The sequence below is a fragment of the Phascolarctos cinereus genome, unplaced genomic scaffold, assembly GCF_003287225.1.
Source record: "Phascolarctos cinereus isolate Bilbo 61053 unplaced genomic scaffold, phaCin_HiC Scaffold_2;HRSCAF=192, whole genome shotgun sequence".
NCBI classification, from domain to species: domain Eukaryota; kingdom Metazoa; phylum Chordata; class Mammalia; order Diprotodontia; family Phascolarctidae; genus Phascolarctos; species Phascolarctos cinereus.
This window is the reverse complement of record NW_027555625.1, coordinates 131,637,005-131,652,985: the sequence shown is the minus strand read 5'-3', so window position 1 is coordinate 131,652,985 and position 15,981 is coordinate 131,637,005. Positions and strand designations below refer to the sequence as shown.

General features: G+C 40.9%; 1 protein-coding gene across 5 annotated transcripts in view; it reads right to left on the bottom strand.

The window, feature by feature from the left end:
• Positions 1-15,981, bottom strand: part of ADAM9 (ADAM metallopeptidase domain 9) — a 121,507-nt gene that overhangs the window by 99,305 nt on the left and 6,221 nt on the right. For all 5 annotated transcript variants that reach the window (XM_020985225.2, XM_078149594.1, XM_078149593.1 and 2 more), the window contains exon 2: positions 1,377-1,474. In XM_020985225.2, coding sequence (XP_020840884.1) covers positions 1,377-1,474 — 98 coding nt within the window. The remainder of the gene's footprint in view (positions 1-1,376; positions 1,475-15,981) is intronic.

Here is a 15,981-nt window from a genome sequence, read left to right as displayed (position 1 = left end):
GAAAATGGACTTTACTAGAATCAAGAAGGACAAGTCTAACTGTATCCCTCTCCTACTCAATAAAAAGTTAAAATTCCCCCCTCCTACTCCCTACTTCCCCCAAATACTAAAAATACTGCTCAGGGTTAAGAAATTAAAATGACTTAAGATCTGTAGCCTACACAAAAAGGCTAACACAATGTATCATAAATACTTTCTTAAAGACTGGGGAAGGTGCTGGATGGATCAGGCAGGTACTGAAAAACACCACAAAAAAATATTAAACTACAGTAGACAAGAAAGCACTCCAATTCCTCCACCACAAAGCTTCCAAAGTGACTTACCTAAAGTACACAGGTCTGGCCATGTTGCCTTATTACTAGACAAAATCTAATGGCTCCCTAATACCTCTAGAATCAAACAGAAACTATTCTGTTTGGAATTTAAAGTCCTTCACAATCTGGCCCTTTCCTACCTTTCCAGTCTTCTTATATATTATGTTCCTACATGAATTCTCCCATCCCAGTAATACTGATCTACTAGCTTTTCCATACATATATATATATATATATATATATATATATATATACACACACACACACACACACACACACACACACACACACACACACACACACACACACACACACACACACATAGTATATGTACGGATTCCACGCCTTTTCCACTGTCTGTCCCACAGATCTGGAATGTACTTCCTCCTCAATTCCAACTCTTAGAATCAAAACTCAGCTCAAGTGTCATGTTCCACATGAAGCCTTCTCCAGCTTCTGTTTCCCTTCCTCCCAAAACTACTCCGTATTCATTTCGTATGCATCTAACACAGAGACACAGACACACACACACTCTCTCTCTCTCTCTCTCTCTCTCTCTCTCTCTCTCTCTCTCTCTCTCTCTCTCTCTCTCTCTTATGTATATACATATGTTGCATCCTATGCTAGAATTTAAGCTCTGTGAGGTCAAAGACTGTTTCACTTTTGAATTTGTACACCCATAGCTTAAAACATAAACCATCACACAGTCAGTGCTAAATAAAGGCTTGCTGACTTAATCCTTTTAGAATCATTTGCCTGTGTACAGGTAAGATCATTGACTTGTTCAAGCAAAGACCAGAACCAATACCAAATTAAAAAGATAAATGTAAGAAAAATACTAAAACTCTAACTTAACTGATTCAAAGGTGGAAAATGGGAAAAGGATAAATAGTTTAAAAATAGACAAAGACAACAACTATCACCAATGGAAGGTTAAATATGGAGAGGGGGCAGAGAAGGGTTTGTTTTTTAGCCCCAGAAATGACTGTGACATAATGATACAAAGTGTTAACAATTTTTTAAAAACTGAGATAAAATAAAATTTTTTAAAAGGCAACCTACCTGTGCTGAATAGGGCCTAGGGGCCTCTCTCCTTTCTCTAACTAATCTCCAGGGTGTTATAATTTCATAGGAAGACAGATGCGAGGTCTGCTGAAAACCTATCAAAAGAAAAAGCAATCACATCATAATCAATGAGAAGGGAAAAACAACACGTGGTACCCATGAAAAATATCAAAAGCTCAAAGTACAAATTTCTAAAAAATACTCTCAGATGTGCACATAAAGTATCTCTAAGAAGAGATAAGTAAGAACTTAAATCTTTTCATATTTCATGCGGATATTTCTTTCACCTTTATAACACTGCCTGCTATTACATTTACTTGTCCATACATCATACCTTCCACAATGGACTGCGATCTCCTTGAGCCCAGAGACTATGGTTTTTCATCTTTGTATCCCAAGTGCTTTGCAATAGAAGACATGTAGTAAAAACTTATTGAATTAAATACAGAAAAGCAACAGAATGCTGCAGTAGATAGGTAAAAGGAGAAATAAAAGTTATTTTGTCTTTCCTCTAGAACGAGCACTAATTATCACTGATACTTGAAAATGTGTACTGAAGGTCTCTCTCTCTCTCTCTCTCTCTCTCTCTCTCTCTCACACACACACACACACACACACACACACACACACACACACACACACACACACACACCCCTCCCTCCCTCCCTCACATGGATTCGGCTCCAAATTGTCCCTGAGGGACCAGCACAGTCTACTTTATGATGTCTAACAAGCTGGACCTGGAATGTAAATGTCTCCATTGTTCACAGTTTATTTGCTTTCATTGCCCTTCCCTTTTTTTGGCTTAATGAAGCAGTCAGTTTTTACTGGCAAATGCTCTGAGGTCACACTAAAGATCTGCCCACTACTAGTTAAGCAGAACTTTCCTGGTCTAGCACTTACCTAGAGGTCAACTAATATTACCTTTATTTTTTTCATCTTTGTTAACTCTTACGAAGTTACTATTTATTCTCTTTATTTCTAAGCTGCTACATATACAAAAATGGCCATGGATGGAAGGGCTTCAAATAGATTACCTCTGTGTAACTGTCAGTGAGCATTTTATTAAGTGCCTGTTCTGTGACAAGCACCAGGCTAAGAACTGGGAATAAAAAGAAAGACAAAGGACAGTCCCTGCCCTCACAGGAACTCACAGACTAATGAGAAAGATGACATGCAAGCAACAATGTACAAACCAGATATACACATACACACAGGATAGCCACAAGATTCTGTATTTGATCCTGGAGGTGTTAGGGAGTCATTGGAGTACTGGGGGGGGGGGATAACATGGTGAGACTTGCACCCTTTCACACTGTGATCACCCTGTTCTCCTTCATACTGTCTTCTCTCTAGGTTTTTGTGACACTGCTCTCTCCTGGTTCTCCTACCCATCTGATTACTCAAGTCTCCTCTGCTAGATCTTCATCCAGTTCACATGGGTTAAAAGTGGGCCCTCTTCTCTTCTCCCTCTATGCTATTTCAGTTGGTGATCTCATCAGCTCCCGATTCAATTATGACCTCTATGTTGAACGATTCTCAGATTTACTTAACAACTTATCTAAATCTAATATCTTATCTAAATACTTATCTAATTACTATCTCTCTTGACCTCCAGTCTTGCATCTCTGTTACCTACTGGACATTTCAAGTTGGATGTCATGTAGATGTCTTAAAATCATCATTTTCAAAACTAATTCACTGTTTTCCCCTACCCCCAAACCATCCTCTCTTCCTTCCCTATTATTGTCAAGGATACTACTATCCTCCCAGGCCTACAACCTAGGTGTCATCCTCAACTCTTCACTCTCTCTCATCCCCCTCCCCATATCCTATTCATTGCCAAGACCTGTCGATTTTATTTTCATAAGCTCTCTCACATTTGACCCCTTCTATCCTGACAGTGCCACCACCCATGCTGTCAATCAACAAACATTTATTAAATGCCTACTATGTGCCAGGCACTGTGTTAAGTGCTAGGATACAAAAAAAAAAAAGGCAAAACAGCAACCTGACCCTCAAGGAGCTCATGATCTAATGGGAAGAAATGAAGAAATGACTGCCCTCTTTAAATGGAGGAGCTGAGAGCTCTCCACTACCCACCATTCACCATTCACCATCTATCTTCTCCAGGGGATGGGCAGGGCCAAGAAGTAGGGAGTACTGATAAGATACGAGCTTCTGGGCTGTTGTGATCTTGCAGGATGATGAGGTTCCAAGGAACATGATGAAGTCCAGAGGAATACAGCCAGTGAGAAATAAGATAGATGCCTTATGGGTCCTCATTTAACAGAGGATATGGGAGTAACACTCCACTGGTACATGTCCTCATCACCTCTTATCTGGACCACAGCCTGCCAGTTGTGCCTGCCACAAGTCTCTCCACACTGTAAGTCCACCCTCCCCTTAGCTGTCAAAGCGATCTTCCTAAAGCCCAGATCTGACCATGTGACCACTGTCCCATTCCCCCATTCAATAAATTTCAGTGATTTGCTGTCAACTCTAAGATTAAATATAAAATCCCATGTTTGGTTTTCAAAGCCCTTCATAAACTGCACCCTCTCAGCATCACCTTTCCAGTCTTCTAACACCTTAAACACCAAAACATACTCTTTTATCCTGTGACACTGGTCTCCTTGTTTCTCAAACAAAACACTCCATCTCTCACCTAGCCATTTTCACTGGTTGTCCCCCATTCCTGGAATGCTCCCCCTCCTCATCTCCACCTTCTGGTTTCCTTAACTTTCTTCAAGCTTCAGCTAAAATCCTACCCATGCTTACTGGGTAATCAACAGACATCTGAAATGTATCTTTTGCAATGAAATTTTCTTAATGCCTCTGAAAGGGACTGCTTCATATGTTGACATTTTGGTTGCTGAAAGGGCAGAAAAAGAACATTTGTTTTTAAAAAAAAAACTGCAAATCAACTTGAGAAGATACAGCCTCTCAAATAAAATGTGCAAAGACACATATTGCTCTAAGGATCAGATAAAGAACTGTCCTGATGAATGCACTGAAAGGACTTGTCTGAAGGCAAAGAAATAACCAAGGTAACTATGGTTTCTAGTCCCATCATTTTCATGTGACTGTTTCCAAAGTTTTGAAAGTTACAACCAAGAAACTGTAAATCTAGCAAATATTTGGAGATTATGTGAATTTTTAAGCACTGTTAAGCCACACCTGACAAAAAGTCAGCACTGCTGAGTTTCACATCATAAAACTACAGATGAATTACTGCTCGTGAGGAAGGCATTAGAAGCCAAAGCAGAAACTATATAGGTAGAAGCAAGCAGAAAAGTAGTAGTACAGGGGGAAGAAAAGGGAAAATTCAAGCATAAGGAGGAGTTGGGGACAGAAGGCAGAGGAGGCCACCAGAAGAGGTGCTTACTTACAGAGGACAGAAATTAGAAGCTGTAAGGAACAGAGCTGACAGGAAAGCTTCGCAGCTGTTTTCCTGGAAGCCACGCTGATTGGAAGATAGGTACAGCTTTGCTTAGAACTGACTGGCTTACTGTGAGAAAGATGAATCCTGTGAGGCGTGAAGTCAGCTGGACTAACTGCACTGTAGTACCATCTATGGCCTGAGAGAAAGGAAATCTCTCAGAAGTCCTTGGATTTCCGTCTGCTACTTTCTCTACTTTGAGAGGAAAAAACAAGCTTTGGATTTGCTTTGCTGTGAAAAGAGGTCTGACTTCTTTGAAAACTGATTAGACATAGCAGAATCCTGTTATTTTAAGAGCTAGCTAGAGAAAGTCTATATGGCCTTAGAGGGAGAAACTCATTTGAGGCTAAGAGCAGACCACTGGCTTAAGGGAACTATTTGTTACTGAAAGAAACAAACTCTTTCTGAGCATGCTGCCAAAAGTGGCTATGAAAGACGGGTGTCACTGTTTCAGCAATCCACGAGTAGCAGAAGATCAGCTCTGAGAACTAGATGGGAATCAGAGCAGAGAAGCAGTTTTGCCCAGGAGGTGACACAGGTTACAAACTGTAATGTAAGGCCTACCATCTAGAGAGTTGTAAGAGTGTACCCCCACCCCCAACCACACACAACTGTACTTCCTCGAGGACCCTAAGACAGAGTTTGAATTACAGCCAAGTGGCCTGGGCCACTAGCCTTCTGGTGATACTAAGGTCCAGATAGGGTAAACAAACTAGCCCAAGGAGAAAGGGCACATAGGGATATGTCAGGGTTGGGTCCACATCCAAACCATATTTGCTAGAATTTTTATGCTTCTCAGTGGTCAAAGTCACTTAACCCTTTCCTAAACTATATACTTTTTTTACTCTGTTACTCCTAAATAAATCCATATAGTCCTTATTTAATGGAGGATTGTTGTTGAACACCTAATAATTATACCTGCATGTCCACTATTTGTGAGAAAATTCTGTTTCCAGAGTATTTCCTTTATAAATAGATTGGCACCAAGAGTTGCATAGTTTAGCAGTCAGTTAAGTTTCATTTAGTATGAACATTATTAGCAGTTGGTATTTCTGCTGGTGTTTGTAAATTCCAAGAATTGTACTAAGCCCACTTGGCATAGGTTGTATAAATATATTGTGATGAATGATAAGCCTGAGAGACAGTTTTTGGGTAATTAATAATCAATTTATTAATTTAATTGATGGTCAGGGGTTTCTCTCAGTAACCAAAGACACCAAGGGAGACCCTAAAAGGCCTTAAATCCCATCTGAAAGGGATGTGACAAGTGATTGGTTGACATTAAGGAGGAGGTGGGCATCTGTGAAGGGGAAACCATTTCCATGCAGATCTCTCTAGCTAGTTTTTTCCTTCAAGAGCTGGGTTGCCCTAAACTCTAAAGAAAAGGATCAAGGACAGGGGATTCTTACCCCAGGCAAAGGCTGGCCCAAACTGGATTCTGCTTCTATTCAAAGCAGAAATTTCATATCCCAGTAAGGTGGGTCCCAACCTAGTTAACCAGCATGTGCCTGGAAGGCTAAGAGCAATCATTGAGACAAGCCTTTCGAGACTGACCTTTTCAGGAGTTGGATTTTAACAGAAATAAAAGGAAAAGGAGAGATCACAAATTTTTTTAGTTTTAAAATTTATTTTAAACTTAAATACAAAATAAGAAAAAAAGAAAAACAATGCCACGTACACAATGGAACATAAGAGAGGATTTAATAAAACTTGGATCACAAATTGGTAGTTATTAATACAATTGTACAATAATTTCTCTCAATATCCATAATTCCCTCTACAATTCACTTCTATAGTGTGTTACATTAAGTCATAAGTTTCTGAGAAAACTATGAATTGCAGAGGTGCTCAACAGCAATGGTAGAAAAGGATTTTCCCCAGCTGAGGGTTCCCTACATCACTTAAATCACAGATCCAGTCTTATTACTCTGGGCAAATCACAGCTTAACCTGTCCACCTGAGCAAATGTGATAATATTTGTAAAGTGCTTAGTACAGTGCCTGGCAGCTAGTAGGGGCAGCTAGGCGGCGCAGTGGATAGAGAACCGGTCCTGAAGTCAGGAGGACCTAAGTTCAAATCCAGTCTCAGACACATGACACTTACTAGCTGTGTAACCCTGGGCAAGTCACTTAACCCCACGTGCCTCACCAAAAAGCAAAAAAAAAAAAAGCACATAGCAGGTGCTTAATAAATACTTATTTCCTTTCCTTTCCTAATGGGTAAGTAGGTAAACATTATCATACCTATCTTGACAATTCCAGCTTGAAGGACAAAAACCTGATTACCAAAGAGGTAAGTGCCAGTAATTCTTTACTGTGGACTTGACTCAGAGGACATTGTAGTAGGATTAATAAGCCAAGGTTGTGCGCAAATTACTTGGGACAAGCAGTAATTTTGATGTGGTTTCATTTTGGGACAGCAATGGTCAAGCATATATGCTTCTAAACCTTGGGGGGTTGGAGTTGGGGGGTGGGCATGGGGGATATCTAACCCCAGAAGAGAGATGGGTGCAAGGAACCAGATGCCCCACAAACACACCAAGAGGGTTTAAAGTTACATCTCTACTAAGTGAGAGAAATACTGCCACACTCCCCCACTGCCAGGGAAGCCCCAGAGGGACCCAAGTATCCTGCAAAGACCCTGGGATAGACAGGCCTCAGCAGGTCAAGAGAAAAGACAAAAGGGCTAAGAGGCTGAGTGTAGGGGACCCTGGAGGCTTGTTTCAGTCCTACTTCTGCTTTCCACCTGATCACCCACAGCACCCAAGACTGTCAAGCCCAGCCAAGCCTTCACTCCCTACTCCAGCTAGGCTGTACAAAAGCCTAACACAAATCCCTGGCTGGATTCCCTGAGCCCAGCTTAGGAAAGAGAAGACGGAAAGAATCAGGGGTGGCCATTCTCAGAAACAGAGACTGAAGTAGCCTCCAGAACCAATGGTTCTAAAGCCAGCCCTTGTGTAGCAGACAGAAACACACAGACACAGACACACACACACACACACACACACACACACAACACACACACACACACACACACACCACCCTCACCCATCCACCCCTCTGGGGTCATTCTCAGTAGGGTCTGAGTAGTCCTTGGAGACTGTGGGGAGCCCAACACAGGAGTTACCTCTGAGCTCATCAAAATGGGGAAGGCCTCGAGGCAGAGTCTACTACAAGAACAGGTTCCCTAGAGTCCTGTGACAAAAGGGGAATGGAAGGCAGAGTCCAGCATTGGAGCAGACCCAGAGTTCCTACAAAGAGAAGCCTAGTCTGGTGTGCTGTACTTAGAACCAAGTCAGTCCTATGCACAACATTCAGCTATGGGAGCTAGACCCACATTCAGGTTCAATAAATAGCAAACCAAGGAAAACTCTAAACATCATAAAGAAACACCAAATGGAAAATAGTTCAACAATATGACAAAACCAAAAAGTTGAAGAAGAAAAAGCACAAGAAAGAAAACCTAAGAAATATAATATCAAAAAACTTCGATCAAGGAGAAACAATCTAGGAATTATCTGACTGAAAACTATGCTCAGAAAAAAAAAGTCTGGATACCCTATTTCAGGAAATTATACAGGAAAACTGTTTAAAACTCTTAAAACAACGTGAAAATAGTAAGAGCAAAGTGAATAGAATAGGATAAGGAGAAAATATAATCCACTGGTCACATCCTGAAAGAAACTCCAAAATGAAAACTTCTAGAAACATCAAGGCCAAAATCCAGAGGGAGGGAGAGAGGGAGGCAAATAAATATTTATTAAGTACCTACTATATGCCAGGCACTGTGCTAAGCATTTAGCTAATACAAATATTATCTCACTTGATCCCCAGAACAACCCTGGAAGGTGGGTGCTATTATTATCCCCATTTTACAGTTGAGGAAATTGAGGCAGATGGCAATTAAGTAACTGTTAGAGTTAGAAGGGCTTAAGTTTCCACAGGTAGAATAATGCAGAGATTTAAAGAACAAAGGTCCCAGGAGGTGGTACACTGTAGGTGGGCTGGGCTTGACCAATAGGAAGTAAGTGGATTGTTCCAAGAAGACCCCAAAATCAAGATAGGGGTCGAGCCAGCTCAGACCAGTTAGGGTCAACCAGAGGACACCTGAAAAATGTTAGTGCGCCTGCTTAATGAACTTCATTACTATTATCTGACACACACCGCATAAAATTAGAGCCTCATTAATGAGTCATGGGACGTATGACCAAGGGAGGGGGAACATACTTGAGCATATCAAGGGGAAACATGTAAGGAAAGGTGTGACCTGGGAAGGGATGGACCAATCCCGGCCTGGGGGGTTTCCGCACCGAATTCAACTGCATAAAAGCACACTTTCCCTTGCACTCAGGGTCCACCCCTCCTGAAGAGGGGTGGAGCCCGCTTCTGGCCAGAAACGTCTAAATCCTCTGGACTTTCTTTATAATAAATTTTCTTGATACTAACTTTTTGGTGTCAAGCCTATTTCTAACAGTAACTTACCCAAGGTCTAACAGGTAGTAACTCTCTGAGATTCAGTGCGTCTTACTGACTCCAGATCCAGTACTCTATACACTGTACCATCTAGCTGCCTCTAGGAAGAATGGAGTAGAATAATTGGGGTAGATGACAATAAGAGCATATAAAACATGGAAGAAAAGATAGGCAGAATGGGCATCAGATGAATCTCAATCATCTGACACAAAGAGGACTGAATACACACAGTTTGGTGTAGAAATATATCAAACTCAACAAGGAAAAAAGTGGGGACAAACAGAGAGAAGTTAAGAGAAAGGGTAATACTGAGAAAGGAATAATCGCATTCAAAACAAACTTCCTGATCTTAACGAGGGGATTAAAAGCAGGAGGAAAGAACCCGAATCTAAAGGGATGCCTTAGACTGCCTCCTCCTTTGAATCATTCTATATTTTATCCTTCATTCTCAGAAAGGACCGTGACATCAGGAAGTTACTATCATGAATTGCAAGGGAATTAGATTTAAGTGAAGCAAGGCTGTGTAAAGTCGCCAGCCTCACTCTCTCCTCCAGAGCCATCTGGGTCCAGTGGCAAGATAGAAATCAGGGTGACTGGAGATGGCCCAGGATGGGTGGGAGACTTTGGTCTTTCCCAGGTCTCAGGCTGATGGAGATAAAGCTCCTTCAGTGATTAAGGCCAGGTAAGAAAGGAGGCAAAGAATAGCCTCTTTTACCTAGTCAAAAAACAAACAAACAAACAAAAAGACCCTCAGCTTTCTGGCCAAAACAGAAACAATTGCTATTTACACTTCACTCAGAGATGTCTGAGCCCAAATGATGACCAAGTAAGGAAGGCTTGGGCTGGGATCTATAGCTGGCCAATCAATGAGAACCAGAGTGATTTGGGTTTAAGCCCAATCCTTAAAAAAGAAGTCTATCCTATAAACCCCAAGATATCTCTCAAGGTTTCAAAGATCAAAATTTATATTCCTTTGGGCAGGTAAGGGTATTATTCCCTATGTGGACAGAGGGAAAGGAGGAAAGGCAGAAGGGAAGAAAAGAAAGATGGAGGGGAAAAGGGAAGGAAGAAAGGAGGAAGGGAGCTGCACTGCCCAAGTGGAACTGGCCCAGTGGGGCAGGTACTACTACTCACAAATTGTTGTCTGTCCTTTGTTCTCCAAGAGGACCATGACATCAGGAAGATGATATCAAGACTTGCAAGTGAACTGGATTTAAGTGAGGGAGGGCTGTGCAAACTTACCAGCCTCACTCTCTCCTCAAGGGCCATCTGGATCCAGGGGCAAGATACAGATCAGGGGGACTGGAGATGGTCCTAGATTGCCTCTTAGGCAACTGGGGAATGGCTAAACAAATTGTGGTATATAAATGTAAGGGAATATTATTGCACTGTAAGAAATTATCAGAGAGAATCTCACAGAATTCTGAGTAGCATGAACTGATGCAGAGCAAAGTGAGCAGAACCAGAACATTTTATACAAAGAGAGCAATGCAAAGAAAAACAACCCTGAAGGACTTAAGAATTCTGATTAAAGCAGTGACCCAACTATGTCTCCAGAGAACTTACCAGTGAAGCATGTTATTCATATCCTGAAAGAGATAATGGATACAAAGTATAGATATGTCTATTTTTGGATATGGCCTCTAATATGGATCTGTTTCTACTTGGATTATGCTTATTTGTTAAAACAAGGTTATTTTTTTATCCTTTTTTCCCTTTCTCTCAGTTTTTATTTGGGGGATGGAAGGTTAGCAATAATGATACTAAAAAAGGAGGAGGGGACATTGTAAGTTTTTAAAATGCACAAATGAGAAAAGAAAAATGTTCAGAATGAAAAGTTAAGTAGGATAGTTTTCAAAGTAACATGCAGAATTTTATAAAAAAAAAAATCTAGCAGTATGACTGCTAAGGCCAGAGTTTATTTGGTTAGAAGACAGATCTGTGCTTTAGGAATATCACGTTGGCAACTGTGTAGAGAAAGGATTAGAGATGAGAGAGACTGGGAAAAGAGAGAGCAGTTAGAAAGCTACTTCAACAGTCCTGGCAAGAGGTCAAAGCATCCCTGAATAGAACAGTAGATACAGAGCTGGGGCAGAACTCAAAAGCCATCAAGCCCAGCTTCCTCATGTTAAAGGCAAGAAAACTAAGGCCCAGAGGTTAAATGTAATCCAGGGTCACAAAGGCAGTAGCATAAGAGGAAGCATTTGAACCTAGATCTCTGACTCCACAGCCAGTGCTATTTCCACTGTACCACACTTCCTCAAAGATGATGAGTGACTAAACTAGGCTGGTGGCCAAGTCGGAAAAGAGAAAGGGAGATATATAAGAGCTGTTGGAGAGAGAATGACAAGATTTGACAACTGAATATATGGGCTCCAGGTCAAAGCGACCAACAAGATGAAGGACTAGGCATTTTCTCCAATGCTCAGGACCTCTTAAACCAGTCCAAAATAGGAATTATGTGCAAGAGATAAAGCAAAGGAGCACAGAGGAGCAATCAGACAGGCTGGAAAGAACCTAGAGGGAGGAACACCACAAAAACACACACAAGAGAGAATAACCAGGAGAGGGAGGTCATTAGTGTCAAATGGTGCAGAGAGGTCAAGAAAGATGAACAATGAGAAAAGGTCACAAGATCTGGCAATTAAGAGATCATTAGTAACTTAAAATCCTCTTTTTACATTCTTTCCAGTTTCTTATATTAACAGAAATTTGGCTCTTACTGGAAGATACTACATCACTGGCCATAATCTTTCCTGGGATGGTTGTGCACATTCTCTCGTCTCCCAACACACTGGGCCAAGATGTATATTACTCTATCTCTGATGCAACTTACAGACTGTCCCCTCTGCCACCACCACTCATAGCAACTTTTCCTACTCTGAGATTTATTTCATTCATTAACTTTCACTACTTTCCCAAGGAGTCCAGTACCTGGCCTATATAAGGTATTATGTAAATGTTAGCTATTATTATTATTATTATATATTATTATTATACTATTCTGGCCTCCCAATGCTACCTTTATTTCACTCTGGCCAACTTAGGAGGTGGAGGTAAAAAGGAGAAAAAATATAAATGCTTATTAACTGAAAAAAAAATGAAAATTACTGGCAGGATGGACAGACCAATAAGAAGGCTAATGCAATAGTCTAGGCAATAAGTGATGAGGGTATGAACTAGGATAGTGTGTGGAAGAAGAGAACAGGATGTACTCATAAGATGTTGTGGTGATAAGAATAGGATTTGGCAACTAATTGGATATGTGAGACGAGCAAGAAAGAGAGAAGTAAAGAATGATGCCAAGGCTGTACACCTAAATGACTGGAAGGATGATGGGGCCTGTTAGAAAATGGGCAGATTTTGAGAAAAGATTTTCTATGTGCTGAGTTTAAGACACCTACTGGACATCCAAGTCAAAATGCCCAACTGCAAGCTGATAACACAGGACTTGTGGCTCCAGAGAAAAACTAGGGGTATATAAACAGATCTGAGAACTATCTATACAGAAATGGTCATTGAAGCCATGGAAGCTGATGAAAACAAGAGAGCATACACAAAATAGAGAAAATGGACTAGGACAGAGCCATTAGAAACACCCAATTAGCAGATGAGATGAAGATAAAGTTCTAGCAGGAGTTTAAAATGTCATAATGGAATGGATTAGGTAATGAGTGAACAGAGTTGGAGCAGAGCTACGAAAGGGCAGAGAGTAGGATAGGGATGAGCAATTAGAAACAAGTATCTCTCTTCTCTAGATACCTTACCAATGAAGTATTTTATGTTTTCATCTATTTTTTCATTTTTTTGTTTCTGTTTGACTGATTCTTGCTCTCTCATAGAGACATCAGTTTCCATTTGCCCAATTCTAGTTTTTAACAGATTGTTTTCTTCTGTTAGTTTTTGTACTTCTTTCTTTAATTGGCCAATTGTGTTTTTTAGAGACTTGTTTTCTTCAGTGTATTTTTTTTCCAATTGGCCAATTGTATTTTTGAAGGACTCTTCTACCTCTCTCATTTGACTATTAAAATCCTTCTTGAGCTCTTCTAAGAGGGCTTTTTGGGCTTCAGACCAGTTCATATTCCCTTTTCCTGTTGCAGATGTGGGTTTGTTGACAATGTTGTCCTCTTCAGAATTTCTGTCTTGATCTTTATTCTTCTCATAATATGAATCTATGGTACATTTCTTTTTACTCATGGTGTTTCTTTATTCCCTGGCCTTTAAAGAGATTGAGCTCTCCTGCTGGGGAAGAGGGTACTGACCCAAGCTTCTTGTGTTGGGAGCCTAGGTCTTGGTCACTGGCTTTGTGTGCTGTGGCCTCTTATGCTGGGAATTGGAGGCTGTAGGTTTCTGGCAGCTTACCTCGTGTTGGGCTAGAATCAGCAAGGCTGGAACTTTCAGGCAATTCTAGGTTGCCTGCTTTTTCTTTCCTTTAGCTTTCTTCAACTTCTTTTAGATGGGCAATGCAGGGTGTTTATCTGCCTGTTGTCTCCCTTGTTTCTGCTAATGCACTGGGAAATTCCTTTGCGGTAGAGTGCCAAGGCACCTGGTGGTTTTATGAGCTGGTTTCCACGGTTCCCCCACCCTCACTGAGGCACTCAGAGGTCCACGTGTTGGTGTTTGCCTGTTCTACTACCTGGGCTTCAGGATTTCTTCATAACTGGAGGCTGCAGGGCTCCAACAGCTCACCTGGAGTTGGCCTAGAACCAGCAAAGCCAGGGCGTTAGGAAGCCTTTAGGTTGCTTTCTTCACCTCCTTTCAGATGAATGGGGCACGGTACTTATCTGCCTGGGGCCCCTTGTAGTTCTGCCTCCCTTATTTTTGCTGAGGCACTGGGAGACCCCTTTGCTGGGCTGCTGCACTGCTGCTCCCCGTCTTTCTTCTAGTTCAGCTGTTCCAGGGTTTTTTTCTGAGGTGATATTTTCCAGGTTTTCAGACATTGATAGGGGAGAGTGAGAGTGACTACCTTTTCACTCTACCATCTTGGCTCCCGGAAGCAGAACTAGATATACCTTAGCTCTGGATGAAGAAAACAAGACCTTTAAGTATCTGTTGCTATAAGCCTCTGGGTCTGAGAAGGATGAAGGGACTACTCAACAGATGTAAATTTCAGTATATTTCCTTAAGAATATGACACCTAATTCATATCACTTTCTGCTATAGCTAGGTGGATAGAGTGCTGAGCTTGGAGTGAGGAAGACTTATATCTTCCTGAGTTCAAATCTGGCCTCAGATACTCACTAGCTATGTGACCCTGGGCAAGGCACTTAAACCTGTTTGCCTCAGGCCTCGTCTGTAAAATGAACTGAAAGGAAATGGCAAACCACTCCAGTGTCTTTGCCAAGAAAACCCCAAATGGGGTCACAAAAAGTTGGACACAACTCAAACAACTGAACAACAAAATAGTTATTTGTGGAAATATTACAGTATTTCCAAGACTATAAGCCACTTGAAAGAATCCATATTAGTTGTCTGTATATTCTTCACAGCCAGGAACAGTTCCTGCCTACATATAGTGAATGTTCAATTAATGTTTATTGAACAAATACATAAATTCAAAACAAGACAAGACATACCTTGAAGCTAAAGGATATACAAATCTTAGTAGGTAAAAAAAGCATCACATTTAAAGGACAAATGAAAGCTTTTAAAACAATTTAAACCAAATTAGTGTACTGAAGGAAAGTACAAATTAACCTCAAAATAGCAACTTCAAACATTACTAAATGCTAAAATTTCTTTACTTCGCATTTATTCAGGAACCTTTTATATTTAACATTTCCTAATACTTTATGTAAATCAAGCAGCTATCTTCTCACTCCCCACCTCCCTTCCCACCCTAAACCAATGATAAAAGAAAAATTTAAAGGACAGATTGGTATTGGGTTTATACTGTGGCAAATTCCTCATTGGTCCTTCTAATGGCAATATTTCCATACTACTTGAAGCTCTCTCCTCCCAAAATCCTATGAAGCATTATTATCTCAGTTTTACAGATGAAGAAACTGAGACTCAGAGAGGTAAAGGGAACTGCCACACATCCTGTCAAGTCCTGAAAGAAATCAAAGCCATGAGTTGAGGAATAAAGTGTCTTTACACTTTACAGATAACAGGGTAGCAGACCTGCCACCCTGGGGGATGTCCAATGGATTTTCCAATCAAAGAGAGCCATGAAAAAGTTATTATAGTTTTAGAAGGAGAGGGGAAGGAGACAGTATGAGTTAGAAAGGCCTGGTTGTAAGACCCCAGTGGCTCTTGGCAATCTGGGCAAGGAAAGCCATTTCATTCTGGTTGTCTTGCCCTTCATGACATGAATCTCAAAAGGGGGCAAAGGGCATTAAAAGGTGGTGAGCTGGGCTCCCCACGTAGCAAACTCCCTGGGTGGGGGGACCTAGGGTGTGGTTCAGCTCAACCTAATCAAGAATAAATATCTTAAGAGGAGGAATAGAAGGACATTGCTGAAGTTTTGGCATTACAAGGTTCCTTTGAGGGAGTGGCAAGTAATATTACATTTGGTATTAACAATTTCTGTTATTCTATTAGCGATTTTTCTGTCAATCCCCTGGCTAATTAGCATCCAACCCTGGACCAAAACCCATATTTTCCAACTCTCCAATTGTTCTTGATACAATATTGTAACTACTCTCTTCTCTACACATTCTCAAAATACTTTAAATTCTTACATTAG